Genomic DNA, 23301 nt, shown 5'->3' on the forward strand with positions numbered 1-23301 from the left:
GTAAAAGTATAACTAGAATGACTGCTTGTGCTTGGCGTCTGCAGCTGTCTGAACTTATCTTTGGACAGATGCCTTGTCTAAATAGTTCCTCTAGGTTCTGTGCTAAGCTAATATTTTATTGCCTGGATCTCTCTGCATATTTCCAAAAATGCTGCTCTATTCCTAATTGGCTTGTTTCTGCTGTATGATCAGGAACTACGAGAGCAATCAAAAGACCGAGGAACAATGTGCTTCCATCAGTGAAGTCTTGCCCTCTGTGTTCCTGTTTTTAATCTCCCAAATGTGTTCCCCAAAAGTGTTTCAGAAATGGATGGATTGATGGATGGTACCTTTTCTTTCAGGAAGGACTCCACATTTGGTGCAGTATTTGCATTTTCTGCACCAGGAAGATGTCTGACTCCAGACATAACAACAAGTTGTATTTATTGACTCTTACAGTGCAGTTATTATACAGCTATAACATCTCTGCAAAGTTTCCCTTTTGCACATGCAGCAAACTAAGGTAATCCACTTTGTCAGATGTGTTGTTGCAAAAGCCAGAAATACTCATTTAGCTTGATAGAGCTGAAAGAGAAATGACTCATGACACCCACTGACTTGCTGTGAAATCTGCAGACATGGACCTGCTCTGTCCTCAAAGAGGCCTACCCAGATATTACATGGACTGTAGCAGGGACCTGATAGATTAAAGATTAAACTGTTTGTTGTTCAATCTAAGTGATACAGATAAGGTAATAAACTTTGCAGGGTGGTACCTTTTAATACAGATCAATTTAATAGTGTCAAATCACAGCAACAATCACCTGAAGGTGCTTTGTATTGCAAGTCGTTTGAAACTGTAATCAAACGACCCTATTAACAAGCACTTTGTCAACAGTGGGAAGGAAAAACTACCTTTTAACAGGAAGAAACCTCTGGCAGAACCAGGAAAGGGCAGCCATCTCTGACCAGTTGGAGGTGAACAAGTTTTGTATTTGTGTCTAGAAAACAAGCACTATAGTAACACACCAGCACTCTTATCTTCACAGTCATAACTGCAACACACGTCTGCCAGCATACACGGACCTGTATCTGTGTTTACAAGCACTCTCACAAACACACATACACATTTGGTTACACTTTTCACACTTTGGTGAGCCACATTTAGGTCATTAAAATAACCGGCAAACCACACAGTGCAGGTGGATGGAAACCCCCCAAGTGGAGATGAAGATGACGAGAACAACTGGGGAGTAAAAGAAGGGCAGAGAAAACACGACATTTACAACCAACAGCTGCAAAAAAAAAAAAAAAAAGACTCAATGGTGGGCCTCTTTTCCCTCAGGCTCACGGCCTCGTACTCCTCCACCTCCTCCCCATTAATTTCTCCACTCTGCCCTTTCTCCCTCTTCTTTGATTTCTCTAATAAAGCCCTCTCTGATCCTCCTTCTCTTTATTAAGGCTGATAATACGCACAGAAAGCAGATGCAAACAAACCTTTCAAGCAATTCAAACACAATTTATTTGCATGGCAATCACTTTGACAAAACCAAGGCTATCACATGTTCTCTCTTCCCCCCCCCTCGCGCCCGGCAGTCTGTGGGTGACACAGACTGATGACATCACGAACAGCCGGTACATTCAGCCAGTAAGATCACAGCAAAGCTGGTGGTGCTTACATTACTCTCCCTGCCTCTTTCCCCCGTCTCTCATTCTGACGCTCCCCTGCTTTGCCGCCTCTCTCTCTCCCTCACACACACATACACCGTCTCTCTCTCTCGCCCTCATTCCTCCGCACCGCTGCAGACATGGTCGATGCTTTCGTTGGCACATGGCTCCTCAAGGAGAGCGATAAATTTGATGAGTACATGAAAGAGCTGGGTAAGTGTTCCGTGTATTTCTATTTCTTTCTTCTTCTGTTTTTTTTATGCATGCACATTGCGCAGGGGAGTGTGTGCGCATGCGTGTGAAACAGGAGAGGACGCAGCAGTAGTTGCCAGTGCTGCAAGCGAGCACATGTGGAGACGGGTTTGAGGCGAGGTAAATGGTGTAAGGTGTGTTTCATATGTAAACTGTTTTAAGTAGCTTGTTGATACAGGGTGTGGGAAAAAAATGATCAATCATGGGAGCAAATAAGGGAGGCTTCAAATGGAGAAATAAAGGGGTAAGCTGTAGAGTAAAGGGTGGAGCGAGGCATAGGTTGGGAACAGAAAGAAAGCAGGAGAAGATGGGAACCAGAGGGAGGGAGGAAAAAGAGAAAGCATGGCTGACCACATGGGCCAAGTGCTGGAGAGGAGGGAGGGCCCCCCTTTTCTTTTTTGAGTGAAGAAAAGAAAAATCAGCCCCACTGTGGGAATCTCTGAATGGCATTCATACACACAGACACACACAGTGTAGTATAATGTGGGTGACCTTCGCTGAAAGCTGTTCATTGTGTGAGGTCATGGGAGGAGCTGAATATCAAGCTGGAAGGAGGAGCTGATGGACGGGAACATGGAGTTATAGTTTGGCTCTGGAACACCTCGCACACACATGGCTGTGGAGCGAGGGGTGGAGGCAGGTGGATGGAGTTTGTTTTACAGCTGTGTAGAGCCATATCACCATCGACGTATTTCCTCTGGTCACGGTGACAAGCAGACGCCCTTTAACCTCTAACCCCAGTCCTTTTAATCGATGAGGCATCTACACACACACACGTGCTATGGGACTGTCGCTGCTGTAAATGAATTGGGTTGTTAACTTCAAACAGAAACAGATTTTCTTTCCCTTCAGTAAAAGAAATGGTGTGAATCACGTTTACCCAGAGAAACAAATTCACTCAATCCCTCATACACACACAAACGCACACCAGGAAAGCAAGTAATAATTTACATGCCCAAACAGGCACTCTCCCAGGTCGGAGGGACTCTGCAGTGTTTGAAGAACGTGCAGCACGCTTAAGTGGCTGATAAAGGAGAGATTAGAGGGCATGTCAGATGAAGGGCAGCCGGGGGGCAAACCAACGGCTTTTGCTCTGGATGTGCAACAACATATTCCTTTCGGTATCTGTAAACGCTCCCAGGACGTTTCCTTTAAGTTGGGTTAGAATATCTCAACATCTGCTTGATACACCGGCACAAACTTTGCCCCTATGTGAGAGGATCAGTGCCAGCGGCAGAGAAACAGGTTGAGTCTCTGCCTCACCTTTAGACTTGTTTATTTTCCACAGGGATAATCCTCAACACACCTCACCTGACTTACCTGGTTGTTTTAAATTTGTGTTGTTACACAGGCGTGGGCTTCGCTACACGGAAAGTGGCCAACCTCACCAAGCCCACCACCATCATCTCAGTGGACGGCGACACGGTAACGCTGAAGACCCAGAGTACCATTAAAAACACAGAGCTCAGCTTCAAGCTGGGAGAGGAGTTCGACGAGACCACCGCCGATGACAGGAAGGTCAAGGTGAGAGGTCAAAGGTCTAATTTGTACAATGCAAAACCTTGCATTTGGACTTTTATGAAAGAGGTTTTAAGCAGGCTTCGTATGAGGTAAGCAGCAGTCTGCTGGAACCTCCCTGCACACTGGAGAAGTAACCATAAATAAATATGGTGTGATAATTACAGTGCACAGGCTGATGGATCGCCGTGGAAACAGTCGTGATGGGATGACATAAAGCTTTGGGAAAGAGATAAAGTTGAGTGCGCAGTAGCGTTTAAAGGGAACGTTACAGGGGAAAGGAGCAAGGAGCATACACTTTAACTAAATATATACTGCAGAGTGTTTGCTGATGGCAAGAAGCTGTGGCTATTGCGAGCTCACGTTCAGACTGATGTCTCTGTGGGCTGTTGCACGAGCAAATGATATACCCAACAAGTCGTTGTCGTCCTCTCTAATTGCACAGTTCCTGTGCGTTGCATTCTTTAATATGTAACTTTAGGTATTTTTTTACAAGCTTGCCATGAGATGGGAAAAGTGCAGTAGCTGCCTATAAAGATGTCTGCGCAAAGGTGAAGCGCACGGCTGAAATAACAGGAAGCCGAACCACTGGTTTTAATGATCCTCACTCGCTCGCTGGATGTGTGTCTGACTCTCGTTTCTGCTCCCCACCAGTCTATTGTCAAGATAGAGGACGGGAAGCTGGTGCACATTCAGCGGTGGGACGAAAAGGAGACCAGTCTGGTCAGGGAAGTCAACGGCAACGTTCTCTTGCTGGTCAGTAACCCCCCCCCCAGAAAAAGAATAATTCAAATTCAAATTTAACTTCTGTATGTATGTGTATATAACTTCTCTTCTCTCTTCAAACAGACACTCAAACTCGGAGAGGTTGTTTGCACGCGTCGCTACGAGAAGGCAGAGTAAAGAAAAAAAAAATCCCACAACATTTCAGCAGCTACCTGCATCAACTAAAATCCCGCATCCCAGACTCCTTAACACTTCTTCAGAACAGGCCAAAAAGAAAAACAACCCCACCTCCTCATATGGCTGCTATCGACCCCCGTCATTGTCCCTTTTAGTATTAACATTATGGTGACTGTGACCTCCGCCTCCTTTTCTTCCTCCCCACCTCCTTTATACGTTGTTCATTCTACTGTAAGAAACACTGAATAAATTCCATCCATTTTTTTGATGTTTGTTTCTCTGTAAGACTCCAGGTCTGCATTTCTTCTTTTTTTTAAGAAAATGTGTTCAGCATGTGGCCTGGAAAAGTGTTTGAAAAGTTTTCCTGTGGAGTTCTGAAACGTTTCAAATAAAAGTGTCTACACTGATGGACAGACTGGAGGAAAAAAAATGCTCCCAGGATGTGTTTGTCTTTGTTTTAATGACGGTCCGTAGCCCAGAGGTACAAGAAACGTTGCTCAGGAAAAACTGATCTGGGATCTAAACGATCAATTTAAAGCTTTATTCGGGGAGGCTGATTGCGAGGTTGATCTCGTGCATTCAGGGCTGAATTCGAGGCGCATTGAGCGTGAAATTGTTCCAATCTGAGCTGTACTTTTAAACAGGAGGGTTGAAGAGTTCAGTAGTCCAACACAACTATAGACTCAAGATGTATGACCACATTTTCCATCACAGTGGGCTTTAGAGGGACTCACATGGAGGTTAATTATAGCCTCTTAGCAGCTCCTGTGTGTGTGCACAGATGAGTGTGGATCTTGCCTTTGCCCTGGCGAGGTTAAAGGAAAGTTGAGGTAAAGCTTGTACTTGTGTGGATAATGTTATGTCCTGTACTTGAATTAGGCCTGTGCATGTGCTGTCTAAATTCATATCATTCCCTCCCGGGGTACACTGGTGTCATGTGCTAGTGACGCACTGCCAACTAAATGCAGGGTGAAGGGGTGAAAGGGTGGAGGAGGAGCCCGGGCCACCTCCTGCTGCGACTGCCTCCTAAAGTTACCCGGAGCTGAAATGGTTGAGGAACGAATGAATGGAGTAAGGGTAGAGATTATGGATGCAGCTGTTTTTGCGTACTGTACCTGCAGTGTGTTGAAAATTTTGCAGAGTAAACACGAACAAAGCAAATGAGCAGAAAAGCTGTTTCCAGGACCTTGTTGAATCTCTGCCAAGAAGAATTAAGGCAGCTCTGAGCACTAAGTGTCCAGTAAGTGTTTTTCAGATGGACACAGTTTGAGCCAATAACATACAGGTGTGAGAGGTCCTCTTGCAGGACAAACCTGGTCTGAATTTTCTTCACGTCGCCATGACACCATGTTGATGTGGCTTCACAGCTCCTGAACAGAGCACAGTTGATTTTATGCAAAGCTCATGCAAAACTGTAATCACGCTGGAGCCCTTAAATAAATAACTATACATTTACATTTTCAAACTTTGGATTTTTACTACATTTCTGCAGAACAGCGCTCCCCCCTGACTTCAGGTGCAGCTTTTCTATTATGCTCACTCACGGGGCTGTTTTTAATTTTATGATACTAACCCAAACACATATATCATATATAGGTATGTACAGTGCATGTGCAGCGTAGCACACTGTATAAACTATACAGTCATAGTGCTCAGTGCTTTGTGGATTTGAAACATCACAAGGCTGATACAGTAACGAAAACCAGATGTGAGGAAACATTTAAGTTAAATGAAAACAAAAACTAAAAGTGTGTCAACTTACAAAACAAAGTAAAATAAAATAAAAAAAATATACAGTAAAGGTATTTCAGTTTAGTATTTGAAAGCATGTGGAGGTCCTGATGCACAGAATTACTGAGACTCAAATGTCTTACTGAGCATACGTGAGACTAATCGGCTTAAAAGTGTGGTGTCTATATTCCTGACAAATCCTGTGCTTGTCTTCTTCTGTTTTTTGGTTTCTCCCTTTAAGGGTCACGAAAGAGGAGCGTCTGCCTCCATCTCACCTCATACTTAGCATCTTCTGAAGTCATGCCAAACCCTCTCCTCTTTCCTTTGTCTTTGGTCAACAATAGCACATTTCCAACCGGTTGATCAGCTCTTGATGATCTGCATGTTTGATTTGGCAAAGATCTTATGCTGGATGCCCTCCCTGACACAACCCTGCGCATTTATCTGGGCTAGTGACCGGCGCTAGAAGTACACTGACCCGTGGCCCTCTCCTCCCCTTCCCTCTGCCTGTAAAATGAAATCTAGGGATCTGCTGGACCAGGAAGGCTAAGGTAGTTCAAGTGCTGACTCAGTGTCGGCACCTGGATCATACTAGTAATTCCAATTTGAGCAAACGATAACGACCAATGTGTCACAATCACCCGGCTCATGCTTGAAAATCTTTTCATGGCTAGTTTGAAAACTGACATCTGGAGCTCAGATGTGTTCCAAGACAAATTTACAGATAACAACTCCGTGCTGTAAAACAGGAAACACCCAAGAGGAACAGCCGTCGACAGATACACTGTGCAATCAGGATCAGACATCAAAGTGTCTGCTAATTACTTCAGAACTACACTGGATTGAAAATCCAAAATAAGAACTAATGAAAATGCGATAATAACTCTAAAACACAAGGTTTTTATTTTAAAAAAAGTTTCCTCTAGCTGCCTTTAAACAATCTTTTTCCACATCATTTAACGCAAAACATCCAAACATAACATCTTAAAACATAATGTGTCACCTATTCCAGGAACACTCTGCAGAGAAAAAAAACAACATAAGATCAACCCAAGGTTAAAATTAAAGCCTGCAGTTCATTGTAAATGAATGCAGAATCCACAGTTTACTGCAGTTGTAATCCAGGTATGTGTAATAATGCAACACTTCTGGTTGTGCAGTCATGCCGAGTGTCTCATACGACTGTCAGAGCAGAGAAAGGAAAAAAAATAGAGAACATTTTTGAGATTAAGCGGTAAACTAAACCCGCTGACGGTGGATCGCACTGGAGCCGTTTCAAACCGCCGCAGCTGGAAGCGATCTCTCTCCGCAGCCTCACAAGCAGAAGCTTGAAATTGGGTCAAAGCAGCAGAGAAGAAGAAACAAGATGTTGGGCCTCTAACCCTGATAAAAAACAAAAAGTTGCGTGACATAACCTGGGATCTATGCTGTGTAGGGGCTTTAAAACATTAACTGGTTATGGGTGGACCAGAGCCAGCTTGAAAAATTCCACTGCGTGTGCGTGTACATGTGTTTTGGTCCTCCAAGGACGGCAACATTAGGAGTTCAAGGTCCTTGAACAAAGACATCATGAGACATTTTGTTACCTTTACAGATAAAAATAGTTTTAATGGAGCAAACAGTGGACATGCAGGAAGACGGCTGGGTGTACTTTAAAGCGTCTCCTCGAGGTGAGACACACAAACACACACAAAAAGACAAAAAAACAAAACAAAACCAGCAGACAACCTCAGGCTATCATGTTATTACATTACTCTTAAGCTCATTTGTGGTGCCTTACACTTCCTGTTTGTGTCTTAACTATTTCCTGTGTATGTGCATGCGTGCGCGTGTGTCTCCCTTCTCCTTTTTTACCCTCTCGCTTGTGTTTAATGGATTTCCCAGAGCATCAGATCCTAAACAGCTGTAAACAATATCGGGGTTTTGGAAAGGGATAGCCACTTGCCGCCATATCGATTGCACCTATCTGATTACACAGTGTGGCAGACTCCTCCCTTTATGGAGGGGTAACTTCAGGACAAGTGGAGATTATCACATGTTTGTATTTACAGCGCTTCCCTTCAAGTTTTGAACTTGACAGACAGTGAATGAAGGTTTAGATATTAAAGCTGGAAGTCTTTCTCTCAGTCTGCTGCCAACCACGTTCCCCCTGTGTTTGTCTCAGCTGTGTTTGTGCGATTTGTGCTTTTTGTGTTTCTTCTTCTTCTTGTCGTCTCTGTCACGCTCGTGTTCTTGCCGCCTCCTCTTGGATTTACATTCACTGCTGCTGCTGCTGCTGTCGCTCTCAGACTCCTTCCTCTCCCTTTTCTTACTCTTCTTCTTTGCTTTCTTTTCCTGGAGAATAGGCGTTAAAAACAAAGAAATTGCACAAAAAAGCAGTTTCAATACCTCAAAACCCACACACTGAAGTATGTTCCTCTTAAATCAGCACAAAATCATTTTTCCAGGCAACAGACTCCCAATGTGGTCACAACAGCATGTCATGCAGAGAGACATGTGGGGGTTGTTGCATCAGATGAAAGAGAGAAAGAGAGAACCAGCAAAGGAAAGGCAGAGCGGAAAAGGAAGCGAGAGCTATGCAGGGCTTTAAAGGTCACATCATCACCTTCTTTTTCTTCTTTTTGTCTGAATCTTGATGTTGTGCGGCTGTAGATGGTTGCTGCTGTGGCTCTTCATCGTCCTCTTCAGGCAAGAGAGCGTACTGCAGGCCAGGAGCAGAGAAACAGTCCTTTGTAAAGTGACCTGAAGAGAGTAATAATTTATTTAAGAACTGCTGTGTGAATTCAAACAAATCAGCCATCTGTGTGAAACAAGCACAGTCTCTTTGACACATAACACTACTCATGATGTCACCTCACCCTTGCAGCCGCACTTTGAACACGTTGTGTTGAGCACAGCCTCCAGCGTGATCCTGTTGCTGGTTTGGTCTCTAAACTGCTTACGCCGCCTTGAATCCTGCCTATAAACACACACACACACACACACACACAGATGTTAACAACACACACACACCTGTGCAGACACATGAAAACACACACAATGAATCCGTAAGCACTTACTCTGCCATAACATTGTTGGGGTCCAAGTCCCGCCCTGTTCCCTGATTGACGGCTTTCATGGAGAAAGACAGCTTCACCTTGTCACCCTGAATCTGATGAGCAGAGGAAGAAGCTGTAAACTTTCTGCTCTGTGTGTGTACTTCTGTGACTATCATTATGAGAACCAGGTTGAGTTTGAGCCCACTAGAGTGGCAGTTTCTGACACCTTTTCAGGTTTAAGGGTAAAGGCGGGCTTTTAATGCAGCCTTTCTGGGGTTTGGAGTTGAAGAACACCTTCATTTAACGAATGTTGTCCAAAACACATGTGATATTGTTACCTCTCTCCCTATGACTTTAATCCACACATGTTCTCCCACATCCACAATTTCTGAAGCGTTCTCAACCCGGGAAGCTGACATCTCACTCACATGTACCAGACCTGTGAAAGCAAAGGACAAATCTCATTTACTTAGATGTCACCTAAAATACATTAATAGTTTCAAAAGTCTTAAGCAAACCCTCATGTCTTTATATTTGGAACCAGACTTTCTTTCGTAATTTTTAAAACGGTCTTGAGCAACAGTTCTTCAGCCCTTTCTGAAGGCCAAATGCCACATTACACAAGAAGTGGATTGAAAATCAGTTGCAACAGGTCTTATTGAGTTATGAATCCAAAATTTTATTTTTTTTTTGTACATATCATTGTCAATATGTACAGAGGAGATCATGAGAGAAGTACAAGAGTGTCTACAGCCTGAGCATTTCAAAGGTTACTGTGTCTGATGTGGGCCTGTCTGATCATTACTGTGTTTTCTTTGAAAGTAAAATCTCAGCCCACACAAATATATCAACAGCAGTGATCACAAAACGGTGTATAACTGAACACAGTAGTGAGATCTTTAACCAGGTCTTCCCATTAACACCTGACCTGTCCAGAGGTTCAGTCAATGAGCTCGTCACTAGCTTCAATGCTAAAATGTTAAATGTAATGGACACTATTGCTCCCATTAAGGTGAAGGTTATCTCTGGAAGGAAGAAGTCTCCATGGAGAAACTCCACACTGGTGAAAAATGAAAAAAGAGAGTGTAGGAAAGCTGAGCGCAGATGGAGAAAAACAAACCTCCAGGTTCATTATGACATCTATAAAGAGAAACTTCACAATTATAATTTACAACTGAGGAGTGCAAGGAGGTCCTACTTCTCTGACATCATCACCAAAAACAGTCATAACGCTCGGGTCCTATTTTCTACAGTTGACAGGCTAACAAACCCTCCTGTGTCAGTGGCAGCTGAACTTCATTCAACCATGGCCTGCAATGACTTTGCCAAATTCTTCACAGAAAAAATCCAAAAGATTAGACAAGCAATTGGTACATCAACAGCAGATCCAGGACATGTACTGTGTCCACCAAAAAACTGTTTAAACACCATCAAACAGTTTCACCCTATTAACAACAAAGACCTGGAGGACATCTTAGGTCAACTGAACTCCTCCTCTTGCTGTTTAGATGTCCTGCCAACAAGTTTTTTCAAAAAGGTCTCAAAGACTTTGGAGTCAGACCTGTTACAGATCATAAACTTTTCTTTAACGTCAGGTGTGTTTCCAGAATCACTAAAAACTGCTGTAATTAAACCTATACTGAAAAAGGACAATCTTGACAAGACACAAATGAATAACTACAGGCCGATCTCAAACCTCCCATTTTTAAGTAAGATCATTGAAAAAGCAGTTTCTCAACAGCTCAATTACTTCTTAACACAGAATAACTGCTATGATGCCTTCCAGTCAGGTTTTAGACAGAACCACAGCACTGAAACCGCTCTGACCAAAGTGTTTAATGACATATGTCTGAATACAGACAGTGGAAAAATGTCAGTCTTAGTTTTACTGGATCTCAGTGCAGCATTTGATACAGTTGACCACAACATATTACTCAAACGACTGGAGAACTGGGCAGGTCTTTCAGGAACTGTACTAAACTGGTTCAAAACATACTTAGAAAACAGGAAATACTTTGTATCAATAGGTAACTTCACATCTGAGCAGACAAGTATCACATGTGGAGTTCCCCAAGGTTCCATCTTGGGACCCCTTCTGTTTAACATCTACATGCTCCCACTGGCACAGATTATAAAGAACAACAAAATAAACTATCATAGCTACGCAGATGACACACAAATATATATCACAATGTCACCAGGAGACCGAGGCCCTGTACAGGCCCTTGGTAAATGCATTGAGGAAATTAATGACTGGTTGTGCCACAATTTTCTGCAGCTAAACAAAAACAAAACTGAAGTAATAGTCTTTGGTGCCAAAGAAAAACGATTACAGGTCACCAGAGAACTTCAATCTATACACCTAAAAACCACCAACCAGGCGAGAAATTTGGGTGTAGTGATGGATGCAGACCTAAACTTAGAAAAACACATTAAGACAATAACAAAATCGGCTTACTATCACCTCAAGAATATTTCAAGGATAAAAGATCTGATGTCTCAACAGGACCTGGAAAAACTAGTCCATGCATTCATTTTTAGTAGGCTTGATTACTGTAACAGCATCTTTACAGGTCTACCTAAAAAAATCAGTCAGACAACTACAGCTCATTCAGAACTCTGCTGCTCGAGTCCTCACTAAGACCAAAAAAGTGGACCACATCAGTCCAGCTCTGAGGTCTTTACACTGGCTGCCTATCCGTCAGAGGATAGACTTTAAAGTTCTGATGCTGGTCTATAAAGCTCTGAATGGTTTAGGACCAAAATACATCAGTGACCTCCTGACCCAGTATGAACCTTCCAGATCCCTCAGGTCATCTGGATCCGGTTTTTTATCAGTTCCCAGAGTCAGAACCAAACACGGAGAAGCTGCATTCAGCTTTTATGCTCCATATATCTGGAACAAACTCCCAGAAAGCCTCAGATCAGCTGAAACACTCAGTTTATTTAAATCCAGGTTGAAGACTCACCTGTTCTCAGCTGCTTTTGAATAAAGCACCAAATCCACACTTTTAAGCTTAAATTTCAAAACTTACATTTTAACTACTGACTTTATCTACTGTTCTGATTTTATCTACTGTTTTGATTTTTGATTTTAAATACTGTTTTGTTTGTTTGTTTGTTTGCTTGTCTTAATCAATTTTAAATCGTGCTTTTTATTTGTTTTTGTTTTTAATGTCTCTGTAAAGCACTTTGAATCACCTTGTTGTTGAATTGTGCTATATAAATAAACTTGCCTTGCCTTGCCTTACAGCCATCTGTAAAACATGATACCAATGCAGCAAAAGCATACCTAGATAGAAAAACTTATAATGCAACACCATCAGTCATGGATTAGCCTCCCATGAGCTCAGATTTCAGCATTATTGAAACAGAGAATGGAACAAACAGCAGCCAACATCCAGAGAAGAGCTTTGAATGTCAAAAAAAAGCCTGGAGAACTATTCCTGAAGACTACCTAAAGAAATTACAAGAAAGTTAGGTGAGAGACTTAAGGCTGTTTGGAAATATAAATGTGGTTATAACAAATATTTTCTTTTGAGCTCATTAGAATTGTACAAACTCTGTATTTCCATTCATGTTTGCACAGGTTTGAATAAATCACTGCACCCATTTTCCTCTTTCCCAGCAAAATATAAAGAAATAAGGAGTGGCTCAAGACTTTTGTACAGGACTTTATGGTGAGCATTAATGACCTACAGAAAAGGTTGACACATGAATACGTGTTGGATGACAAATGAAAACCCAAATACTAAATTAAAAATCAAACTTATTTCCGGCTGTTATCAAGCTTCAAAAACATTTGACCAACTAAATCATATAACTGTGGCTTAATCATTACATCTACTTCAAACCACTTTAACTGACTCTCACTTCAAAGGGAGTGTAATTTAAGTAAAGCAAAGCAAACAAGTTCTCTCCAAAACATTTTTTAGGCTACAGGTTATGAATGTGTGAGCACAAGTTGTTCGGTTCGCCCTCCGGTGGTGAAAATGAACAGCTGCTGTTTAACTAGACATGTAGGTCAAGGCCAAGCCACAATAAATCATACTTCATTATCAAAGAGGTAACCCAAGTATAAATATAGATACGAGTCATCCCACTTCATCAACGTGTCCCACTTCTTATCAACCCCGCCCAAACCCATCCTCCCACACCTCCTGTCTGTACACACACATCTTCAATTTCTGTTGCTATGAAGATAACACAAATGAATTATAATAGAAGAAACTATGATTGTGATAATAAGCCAAAAAGAAAAAAAAAGATTTAAACATAACAAGAATGTGAAATATCTTACTTTGACCTGTGTCTTTGAAGTCTTTCAGCCTTGTCTTCTTACTCACAGTAAGACGGTACACTAATTCAATTCAATTCAATTCAATTTTATTTATATAGCACCAAATCATGCCAGCAGTCATCTCAAGGTACTTTGTATTGTAAATGGTAAATGGACTGATTCTCATATAGCACTTTTCTACTCTCCAGGAGCACTCAAAGCGCTGTATACAACATGCCACATTCACCCATTCTCCCAAGCACAGACTCTAAACTGAGTGCTTTTCTAACAACATTCACACACATTCATGCATCAGAGAGCAACTTGGGGTTAGTATCTTGCCCAAGGATACTAGGCATGCAGTCTGGAGGAGCCAGGGATCGAACCACCAACCTTCCGATCAGTAGGTGACCTGTTGTACCTCCTGAGCTACAGCCACCCATTGTAAAGTAAAGACGCTACAATAATAGAAAGATACCCCAATAATCAAATGACGCACTAAGAGCAAGCATTTGGCAACAGTGGGAAGAAATCCCCAGCAGAACCAGGCTTAGGGCAGACTTACCTACTATACTTACATGTATGTCCGTTTTTAAGGGTTTTGTTGTTTTCAGGTTTATTTACATAGTACCAATTCACAACAACAAGTATAGTATAACAGTATAAATTGTTTTGTTTGACTCAAGACACTTTGTACTGTAAGGTAATGACCTGCAATTTTAAAGGAAAAACTCCAATAATATGACTGTCCCCTATGAGCAAGCACATGGTGACAGTAGGAAGGAAGAACTCCCTTTTAACAGGAAGAGATCTCCAGACAAAACAACACTTTGTTTTTTTCTTCTTCAACCTATTTTTCATTTGAATAATCAAATCTTTTCACTGACCTTCCTTCCTGTATCCCGGCAGTCGAACAAATGCTCCATAAGTTTGCACTGAAACCACCTCTCCTTTGGCAATGCTGTACAGTGGTGGCAAACCATCCAGCCCAGCCGGCTCTGATGTTCGGCGGTCACGGTCGGACATTGTCTCAAAACAGCCACGGTTACCAATAACTGAATCTTGCACTTGGATTCCCACAATCCCTGAAATGGCAGATCAGGTGCATTTATGATCTCTGTTTTAATCTCAGTGAGTTTAAACTCTGTTAGCTCAGAATAAACTAATTCTAATTTGTTTATTTGTAGATCACATTCTTATATGGCAGGTACTTTTGCATTGTTTTTGAATTTATACATCAGTTTTCTAGTCTTTCTGACCACTTTAGACTACAAGCACATTTTAACTATACATTCATGCAGCACTTTTAAGCACTTCATTCACCTCACATCCACAGCCAATTTAGAATCACATAACATGTATGTCTTTGGAGTGTGGCCAGAAGCCCAAGTACCTAGAGGAAACTTCACACCAAAAGGCCACTGCCAGGTTCTGAAACAGGAACTTTCCTGGTGTAAGGCAATGGTTCTAACTACCCCATGATCATGGCATCCTATTTCAGATCTTGTGTCTGTGCCAAGGCACCCTCTGACCTCTGTATGACCTCAATATATAAATACTTCTATGCCAATTTATTATTCCATGCATGGAATGTACCATTTTAAAATTCCCTAAAACCAACATTTTCTGTTATTTGAACCACACCGGTGGATCTAAAATCCAACTGAATAGATACGACCTAGAAAAGCCTCAGTGTACAACACTATGAATTTTTAAACATTTTCATTTTCGTGTATTTTGGATCACTTTAGGAAAAGTCATGAAATTCCATGCTAAAACAAAGACATATATTTTTTTTACTGAAGTCAAATGTCAACACAGTTCATTTGATCCTAACAGTATACAAAAGCTAAATCTAAAAAGAGATTGATTTAATTTATTATGTTCACTGATTATTTTACCCCCACTCGCATGCTGACTTGCTATTCAGCCGTGTCATATTTTTGTACCTGAAAGTGATTTTTATGAGCTTCACAGCTGTGTGTTGAATCTCTTGGATAGCAATAAAAACCTATTAGACTCACTTTTTATCTCAAACACAAAAACTGAATGAAACAGCAGCTCCTCGGCTAATGTTAGCCACACTAAAGAGCTATAATAAATGAATAAACAGATATTGAATAAATAAAATATGAACAAGAAAATAGGCCCGAGCCTGCTTAACGTTCTAGTTTATAATAAAAAATAAACATAACCTCATGTAGCAATAATTTAAGAGAAAATAATTTAAAAATGATATCAGCGTTACCTTTCGGATTGATACGATGGTTTTTTTACATCCGGTTCAAAACGTTTCAACAACAAGCGAAGCGGCTAATCTGCTGCTCACAATCAGCCAATCATCTTAGCCGTTGCAAACCTCGACCAATAGTATTCCTCGCGCTCACAGGAAGTACTTCTTCTGTGTTGATACGTTGGTGCTACTTCCTCCGACGTCTCGTATGAAAGACGTCCATTCATTTTTTGTAAATTGTAGCGTTAAAGCTTTAAATTTTTGCGGATTTTTGTCCTGTAAAGATGATTGAGCCTATGAAGAGAGCGGCAGACATGGCGGTGGTTCCTTCCGCCGTGAAGCGGCCCCGGACGGAGCTGATAGCGGCGGCGCAGTCTCAGCAACTCGTGGCCACGGTACGGAGGGTAGCTGTTACTACAACCGGGAGGGGTGGCTACTGAAGTAGAGTCAAACACTTAGAACAAGTAACCACACTATACTGTGTACGCTTTGTGATTAATTATATATAAAGCCGCCTGGGAAAAAAGTCACATTTTCCCTTTGTGGTGATTTTAGGTTCATTATCTGGGCTGCCAGCGAGACAGATAAACATGAAAATAAAATTAGCACAGCATTAGCTCTCACTTTGATGCTTTTTACAATGTCTCCTACACCCAGCTGGATTTGGGTAAACTATTGTTGTTTAAAAAGAGTTTTTAAAGTGATCACAAAAAATGTTCTTTTGTATTCTGGTTTAATGTTTTATCTTTTAAGGGTAGAAACTCTCAGCACCATTGATAACACCAGCTCCAAAATAATGGGGGTCGGGCAAAGAGATTTGTGTTCAAACTGAGAAACTCAGTCTTTTACTTTCTTTATCACGAAAGTAAAAGACATTATTAACTATCTTGACCACCATTTCTATTCTGAATTCAGGAAGTTACTCCCAGGTAACCCCTACTTTGTATCTCAGTGTAGAACAAATAGATACTTAAAAGTCTTTTATTCCTTTGGCTGTTAACCCTGACATACCATATATTATGTCAGGGTTCGGCTCTGAGCCCCTTTCTTGTTTGCAGTCTTGATGGACAGGCTGAAAGATGAGGCCAGGCAAGAGTCCCGGTAGACTATGATGTCTCCGATCTCCGATCTGTAGTGAGAGGAGGGAGCAGGGGGAAGAGAGCCTAGTGAGGTGGAGGTATGTGGTGGAGAGAAGAGGAATGAAAGTCAGAAGACACAAAACAGAACTCATGTGTGTGAATGAGAGGGAGACACATCAAATTCCAGTCTGATGGGAGGTGTAACAGTGAGGGTATATGAGTTTACATAAATGGGTTCAAACATCCAAAGCAATGGACGGGGTATTAGATACGGGAAGAAGAGAGTGCAGCCAGGATGGAGTCCATGGATTGTGGAAGAACAGTTACAGGAGTGAAAGGGAAGATGGTAATGAGACCTGCTGTATGTATGGTTTGGATGGTGTGTCATGGCTCTGACAAATTGAAAACGTTCAGATTTACATTGGGAAGGACCCGAATGGACAATACTAAAGATGCATGCAAAGTTTCATCAGAGGGACATTGCAGATTGAGCAGTTAGAGAGAGGGCTGAGATGGTTTGGACATGTGGAGAAGAGGGATAGTGGATGGGATGTTGAAGATGGGGGAAATGAGGAAGACCTCACAGAAGATCCATTGATGTAGTGAAGGATCTCATGCAGAGGGTTGGTGTGAGAGAGGAGGATGCTTGAGATGGAGGTAGATGATCCTTGCAGATCGTCTTTATTCGCATTAAAACACCAGCATTGCATTAAATATGACCTTGACATTTGTTTTTTGAGACTATTATATATAAAAAAAACACTTTGACCCACTTTCACAGTCCATATCTGATTTTATAATAAATTATAAATACAAGCTAAAAATATCCAGTATGATTAAACTGGATAAGTTACCTGAATATTTATAAACAAGATACTCAAACCTTTAATCGTCTGTCTCCAGATGTATCAGTTCTTTGTCCAATGGTTCTACCCTCCCAGGTCCCCTGCCAGGACACGTTTCTATACCAACAGCTGCCTTTGCATCCCGGCTTTTGTTCCCACAAAGAAAACTGATCAGGAATCAAGAAAGAATTGATAATGGGGAAACATTGTATTAGTTATTGTTTAAAGTGTTACCATATAAGTTAAAACCCATGCCACTGACAGTACTGCAAGGTCCTCTTGTCATAGCCTCACATCAGTACATTTTTTCTGAAATTCCCTCCTTAACCTCAACCTCTGTATTAACCACGTATATGTCTCCCATAGGGCCCCCCACGGACCTCCAGCCTCCAGGCTCCTATCATGCTAATGTCTGGCCATGAGGGTGAGGTGTACTGCTGCAAGTTTCACCCCAATGGAGCCACCCTTGCCTCTTCAGGATTTGACAGACTCATATGTAAGTTAGTTAAACTCCCAATAAATCTCTGCAGTGAGGCAACAACTTCTTCACTGTGAATAACTTGGTGTGTACCGGTGTTTTGGGGTTTTTTGCTGCAGTGCTCTGGAACGTGTATGGAGATTGTGAGAATTACGCCACGCTGAAGGGACACAGTGGAGCAGTGATGGAGCTGCACTACAACACAGATGGCAGGTAAGTAGGTGGAGATCTTTAGCAAAGGACACATGCAATCAGTACTTCCTATTAAGGGCTTAATAACCCTGTGCTCTTTATAAAGGGTTAACTAACTGTTATTTCCTGCTATGTAATTTCAGCATGCTGTTCTCAGCCAGCACAGACAAAACTGTAGGTGTTTGGGACAGTGAAACGGGTGAGAGGATCAAGCGCCTGAAGGGCCACACTTCCTTTGTTAATACATGCTACCCAGCTCGCCGTGGACCCCAACTCATCTGCACCGGCAGTGACGACGGGACAGTGAAGGTGAGTTTTCCAGCTTTCAATTAAAACACACACATGTGTATGTATGTATGTATATATTAGGGGTGCAACGATACACAAAATTCACGGTTCGGTTCGGTTCGATACTTTGGTGTCACGGTTCGATATTTTTTCGATACAAAAAAATGTTCATGTTTTTTTAATTTGTCATTTATTAAAATTATAAATATATATTTTAACTCAAAAGTACAGTTTTTAAATTTAATGTTGCTGAAACGACAAAGTAATAAAAAAATAAATATCTCATGGAGAAATCCCTCATCTTTGGAAAAGAGAGTTTATTACAGAGGAATGGCTCTTTCCAAAATAAAAGCTATACTATACGCTTCTTCTGGGGTATATTCTCAGCAGCATATTAAACATATCAGGTCCCCATAAGGAGAATCATGTGCTAACAGCTGTCTAAATGACACGGGTAAAGTTTGTAGCATGCGTGCTTGTTGTTTTTGTCTGCTTCCACTTGTCTTTGCACTAGGATGATGTCGGAGTAAATGTGCAATCATATTCATTGTGTTCCCACTAGTGCTGTCAGCGTTAATCTGAAATGACATTAACGCCACAACACAGCAAATCTCCGTTAACGAGCTACCGCGGATCGCCCCGTGCATGGGGCTGGACGGCGTCAACACGTTAACGAGCAAACTGTGCTAACGCAGTAGTTCCCACCCATGTAATTGAGCATTGCGTGGCACATCCGACATACTGTTTTACTTTTGTCCATGATGCGCTTACCTTCAGGGTCATACTTCACATGAAGACCAAAATAGTTCCAAAGGCCAGATCTGAATGAGGGTGGGGGAGGTTCAATTTGCCATGCTGCAATGAGCTAAGCTTCTGTCTTGCTAGCTTGCACTGCGCTCAGTGGATCTGCGCTCGACAGTGCAGCCTAGGCGGAGTAGTCGAACGCAGATCCACAGCATCGTCAGAAGAAAAGTTGATAAAATAAATTGAAAATTTTGTATTGTTCGATACACATGCGTACCGAACCGAAAGCACTGTATCGAACGGTTCAATATCGATACGAGTATCGTTGCACCCCTAGTGTGTGTGTATATATATATATATATATATATATATATATAAAATTGTTTTATCCACATCTTTAGGTCTGGATGCCACATTTTTGGCCTACAGAATTAAACATGAAGGTCTGATTGTGCTTTCTGTTTGATGTCACTGTCTGCTCTGTAGCTCTGGGACATCCGCAAAAAAGGAGCCATCCACACTTTCCAGAACACCTACCAGGTGCTGGCTGTGACTTTCAACGACACCAGTGATCAGATCCTGTCAGGAGGCATCGACAATGACATCAAGGTAGAATGACGCTGGAAACACGTTACTGCTGATGGAACTTCTTGTCCATGTTCTTTCGAGGGTATCCTGAAAAACGAGATTGTTTATGCTGTGGATTTTATTATCACAGCACACATAGTGTATTAGTGAAATTAAATCTCGGCAGGGCCAGTTTTTCACTTCATGGTGCTGCTATAATTTCAAATAATTATCTTGGTTGCCTGTGGCCACAGAAGGCAAAAAGATGGAATTTGATTAGCAGAAGCGAGCAGGACCCATGGACTCAGCACAGCTTGCCAGAGTGGGCTGTTTATCCGTGTTACATGCTTGACGGGTAAATAAAGCTGTAATAGGTTTTCATACGTAACTGTTTTCAATTATTCCTGAGAGCACTGTGTAGTTTTTGAGGAGCCTCTAGTCATGTTCAAGAACACAAGGCTGAAATGTGAAACTAAGGTTTTACCTGTAGTTCATGCACAGTTTAGAATGTATCCAGGACAAATTACTATAATTTGTTTTTTTAAATAATTTCCCAGTGGTTGTGGCTCTTAAATTCTGGAGCAACATGAACAAAGGATTGCGTGAATATTTTTGGTTTTATCTTAGTTTGGAGCAGTTTGATGCTAACGTGTAGCTCAGCACTTTTTATTTTTCATTTAAATACAAGTGAAAAAGTTGTTTCTACTCTGTATTTAGCCACTGTTGGGACGCTGTTTCCCTCAGGTACTGCAAAGACCATAAAGCAGTGAATCATTTTTTACTTTTGCACCTCTTATAAAATGTTCGAGAATGACTTTGCATGGCTTTTCTGCAGGAACCCTGCCCAAAGTTATTGATTGTGTTGTTGCAGGTGTGGGATCTGAGGCAGAATAAGCTGATCTACAACATGCATGGACACGGTGACTCAGTGACTGGGCTCAGCCTGAGCTCCGAGGGGTCATACCTTCTCTCAAACTCCATGGATAACACAGGTACTATCAGACATGTTTGGCTCATAAACGTGGTTAGCTGTATGGGTGAATCCTGTTCTTGAAGTCTATCTGTGTCTCTGTGCAGTGCGTATTTGGGATGTTCGACCATTTGCTCCCAAGGAAAGATGTGTGAAGATTTTCCAGGGCAATGTTCACAACTTTGAAAAGGTAAGTTATATCCCTCTTCATTGAAGTGACAAACAGCTGGAGTCCTGCAAGCGTTGATGACTGTACTTGCAAGTTTTCATCTTTCACCTCAGCAGCTCACACATGTAATGCTTTGTTTCTAATTCATCTTTTCCTGTCATTCAGAACCTGCTGAGGTGCTCCTGGTCTACTGATGGCAGTAAGATAGCTGCAGGCTCGGCCGACAGGTGAGAAGCAAACACACCAACTTATACTGTACATGAATATGAGCTCGCACACACACACAAACACAAAGGACAAAGGGCTCAAGTCACCTTCAGGTTAGCTGCTGTACTCTGAGTGCACCATCAAATCTGTATTTCTGAAAGGAAACTCTGTCCCGTTGCATCCTGCAAAAGACATAATTAAGAAAAATGCGGTGATAAACATGTGATTTCTTAACCAGCTGACTTGTTACCAGTAAAAATAAGATTAGATTAGATGTTTATATTAACAAGCAGATGACCAGGTGTACCTAATGAAGTGGTGAGTGACTGTATGATATATATAGTTTTTACGATATGGCGATTTCAAATGTAAACACCATTTTTTTTCTGCATTGTGTTTTACAGGTTTGTATATATTTGGGACACCACATCACGCAGGATCCTGTACAAACTGCCGGGCCACGCAGGCTCTGTTAACGAAGTAGTCTTCCACCCAGAGGAGCCTATAGGTGAGTGAACTAACTGCATCAGTTAAGGTGCATTTCGGGCCTAAAATACACTTTTTTTTAATTAACACAAGAAGATAACTTGAAGGCACATTGGGATAGGTGGATGTCAGTATGCCAGAATTATGTTAAGTTAGGCGCTTAGGTCGCTTTAAGCTTCGTTATAAAACATTAAACAAAAATCAAAGTTGAATCCTTTTTTTTCTCCTTTGTCTCTCTACACAGTGCTGTCTGGTGCCAGTGATAAACGCCTGTACATGGGAGAAATTCAGTAGGGGCTGCGTGTGTGTGTGTGTGTGCGTGCATCCGTGTGTTTGTGTGTGTGTGTACGTGTGTTCTGCCTTGGACGTGGATGGGTGGTGTTCGACAGTGGTCTAGGACTCTCTGTAATTTCAGCCTGTTTCAAAAGAACCTCAGGATGTGTTTGAAGATTATTAGGCTCAGGCACAAGAACCTCCACAGCAACTTCTTTTTTATTCTGATGTACTGCTTTATAATAAACTTCAGTATTCTGAAAAAAGAAAAAAAAAAGCTGTCAAATTATTTTCTGACTGAAATGCTTTGTTGTGTTTGTGGAGCCTTTACAAGTATTTCTAAACTGATTAACCAGAAAAATGATCTAATCTTCATTTAATTACCACTATAAACACAATCAGGTTAAACTTATACAATAAACAGGGAGTGAGCAATCAGGATCTAGAAAAGTTAGTGAATAACGTCTCTTGGGAAAACTTTCTTCAGCAGCAGTAAGCTTGATCAGATGCTTTCTTATTTAACTTATGTAACCTGGGAACATGTTGACATTCCTCTAACAAAACTGTTGCAATTCCTGGAGATTTCTATTATTAGCACTGAGCAACCCTCTGCTAATCATGCCACAGCTCTCAGTGAGGGCAGTTCAGGTTCAGATCTGAAGTTCACATTCACTCATCATGGGCACAAATAATATGGTAATTCTGGGATTTTACACTGTTCTTTTTTCCAGGGTGAAATAATAGTACAGCATTACTATTTTCTCTAATCCACACAGAGCCAAAAGTATACATACTCCTCCACACATACTCACCCAAATCTTCTAATAAGCTCTGCTAAAGGTTACGCAATGTCTTTTAATGTGACAAGGCCAAATTCTATCAACTTGTTAGTGATCGTGTTTGACTACAACTGGTAGTTTCTCTTTGCCATCATAAAAAGGATTTGTGTGACATCACTCACTGGACTGACTAATATTCAGAACAACGGAAAAGTCCAAGGAAGCCAGTAAGGATGTAGGAAAGAGAATTGTAGAATACACAGGTTGGAATGGTCTCTTGGAGCCATTTCTAAACAACTGCAGGTTCCAAGTTCATCAGTGAGTACAAGTAATTCTGATGTGTTACCACTTTGTGAAGGTCTGGACAAGACCCAAACTGTCACCCTCAGTGACAGGAAGTTGGTTAGGATGTTCAGGAATAACCCAGGAACCACAAAAACTCAAGCCTGCAAAGAACTGGAAACTGCCATCACATGGACTAATAACATGCTTACAAAGAAAGAAGCAGCTGCACAAACGGACAAACCAAATGCCATCTGGAGACAAGTTTTATGGGTCATATGAGACAAAAATTAAGCTTTTTGGCCACAGTGACAGGACTCCCAGCAAATTCTTCAACTTCA

At 41.6% G+C, this 23301-nt stretch overlaps 3 protein-coding genes across 3 annotated transcripts; 2 read left to right on the top strand and 1 right to left on the bottom strand.

The window, feature by feature from the left end:
- Positions 1-1674: 1674 nt before the first annotated feature.
- Positions 1675-4634, top strand: fabp3 (fatty acid binding protein 3, muscle and heart). Its single transcript, XM_065470949.1, has 4 exons — positions 1675-1860; positions 3251-3423; positions 4072-4173; positions 4267-4634. Exons 1-4 carry the CDS (start codon positions 1788-1790, stop codon positions 4318-4320), a joined length of 402 nt encoding a protein of 133 aa, XP_065327021.1. The 5' UTR covers positions 1675-1787; the 3' UTR covers positions 4321-4634.
- Positions 4635-7629: 2995 nt separating this feature from the next.
- On the bottom strand, positions 7630-15719 carry zcchc17 (zinc finger, CCHC domain containing 17). Its single transcript, XM_065469504.1, has 7 exons — positions 15617-15719; positions 14256-14453; positions 9428-9528; positions 9111-9202; positions 8910-9010; positions 8657-8793; positions 7630-8385 (listed from the first exon to the last, which is right to left on the bottom strand). Exons 2-7 carry the CDS (start codon positions 14392-14394, stop codon positions 8212-8214), a joined length of 744 nt encoding a protein of 247 aa, XP_065325576.1. The 5' UTR covers positions 14395-14453; positions 15617-15719; the 3' UTR covers positions 7630-8211.
- A 63-nt stretch (positions 15720-15782) lies between these two features.
- snrnp40 (small nuclear ribonucleoprotein 40 (U5)) lies at positions 15783-22130 on the top strand. Its single transcript, XM_065469505.1, has 10 exons — positions 15783-15996; positions 17892-18021; positions 18123-18216; positions 18339-18504; positions 19714-19836; positions 20666-20786; positions 20872-20954; positions 21099-21160; positions 21545-21648; positions 21871-22130. Exons 1-10 carry the CDS (start codon positions 15886-15888, stop codon positions 21918-21920), a joined length of 1044 nt encoding a protein of 347 aa, XP_065325577.1. The 5' UTR covers positions 15783-15885; the 3' UTR covers positions 21921-22130.
- Positions 22131-23301: the final 1171 nt, after the last annotated feature.

The sequence above is a fragment of the Pelmatolapia mariae genome, linkage group LG22 (genome assembly GCF_036321145.2).
Source record: "Pelmatolapia mariae isolate MD_Pm_ZW linkage group LG22, Pm_UMD_F_2, whole genome shotgun sequence".
Lineage (NCBI taxonomy): Eukaryota > Metazoa > Chordata > Actinopteri > Cichliformes > Cichlidae > Pelmatolapia > Pelmatolapia mariae.

Coding starts and splice junctions, on each gene's coding strand:
- fabp3 (XM_065470949.1), top strand. CDS start 1,788: ATGGTCGATGCTTTCGTTGGCACATGGCTCCTCAAGGAGAGCGATAAA. Junction 1,861..3,250: donor TGAGTACATGAAAGAGCTGG/GTAAGTGTTCCG, acceptor GTTGTTACACAG/GCGTGGGCTTCGCTACACGG. Junction 3,424..4,071: donor CCGATGACAGGAAGGTCAAG/GTGAGAGGTCAA, acceptor GCTCCCCACCAG/TCTATTGTCAAGATAGAGGA.
- zcchc17 (XM_065469504.1), bottom strand. CDS start 14,394: ATGTCCGACCGTGACCGCCGAACATCAGAGCCGGCTGGGCTGGATGGT. Junction 9,203..9,427: donor TTAAAGTCATAGGGAGAGAG/GTAACAATATCA, acceptor TCTGCTCATCAG/ATTCAGGGTGACAAGGTGAA. Junction 9,011..9,110: donor CCCAACAATGTTATGGCAGA/GTAAGTGCTTAC, acceptor GTGTGTTTATAG/GCAGGATTCAAGGCGGCGTA.
- snrnp40 (XM_065469505.1), top strand. CDS start 15,886: ATGATTGAGCCTATGAAGAGAGCGGCAGACATGGCGGTGGTTCCTTCC. Junction 18,217..18,338: donor CACTACAACACAGATGGCAG/GTAAGTAGGTGG, acceptor ATGTAATTTCAG/CATGCTGTTCTCAGCCAGCA. Junction 18,505..19,713: donor GTGACGACGGGACAGTGAAG/GTGAGTTTTCCA, acceptor TCTGCTCTGTAG/CTCTGGGACATCCGCAAAAA.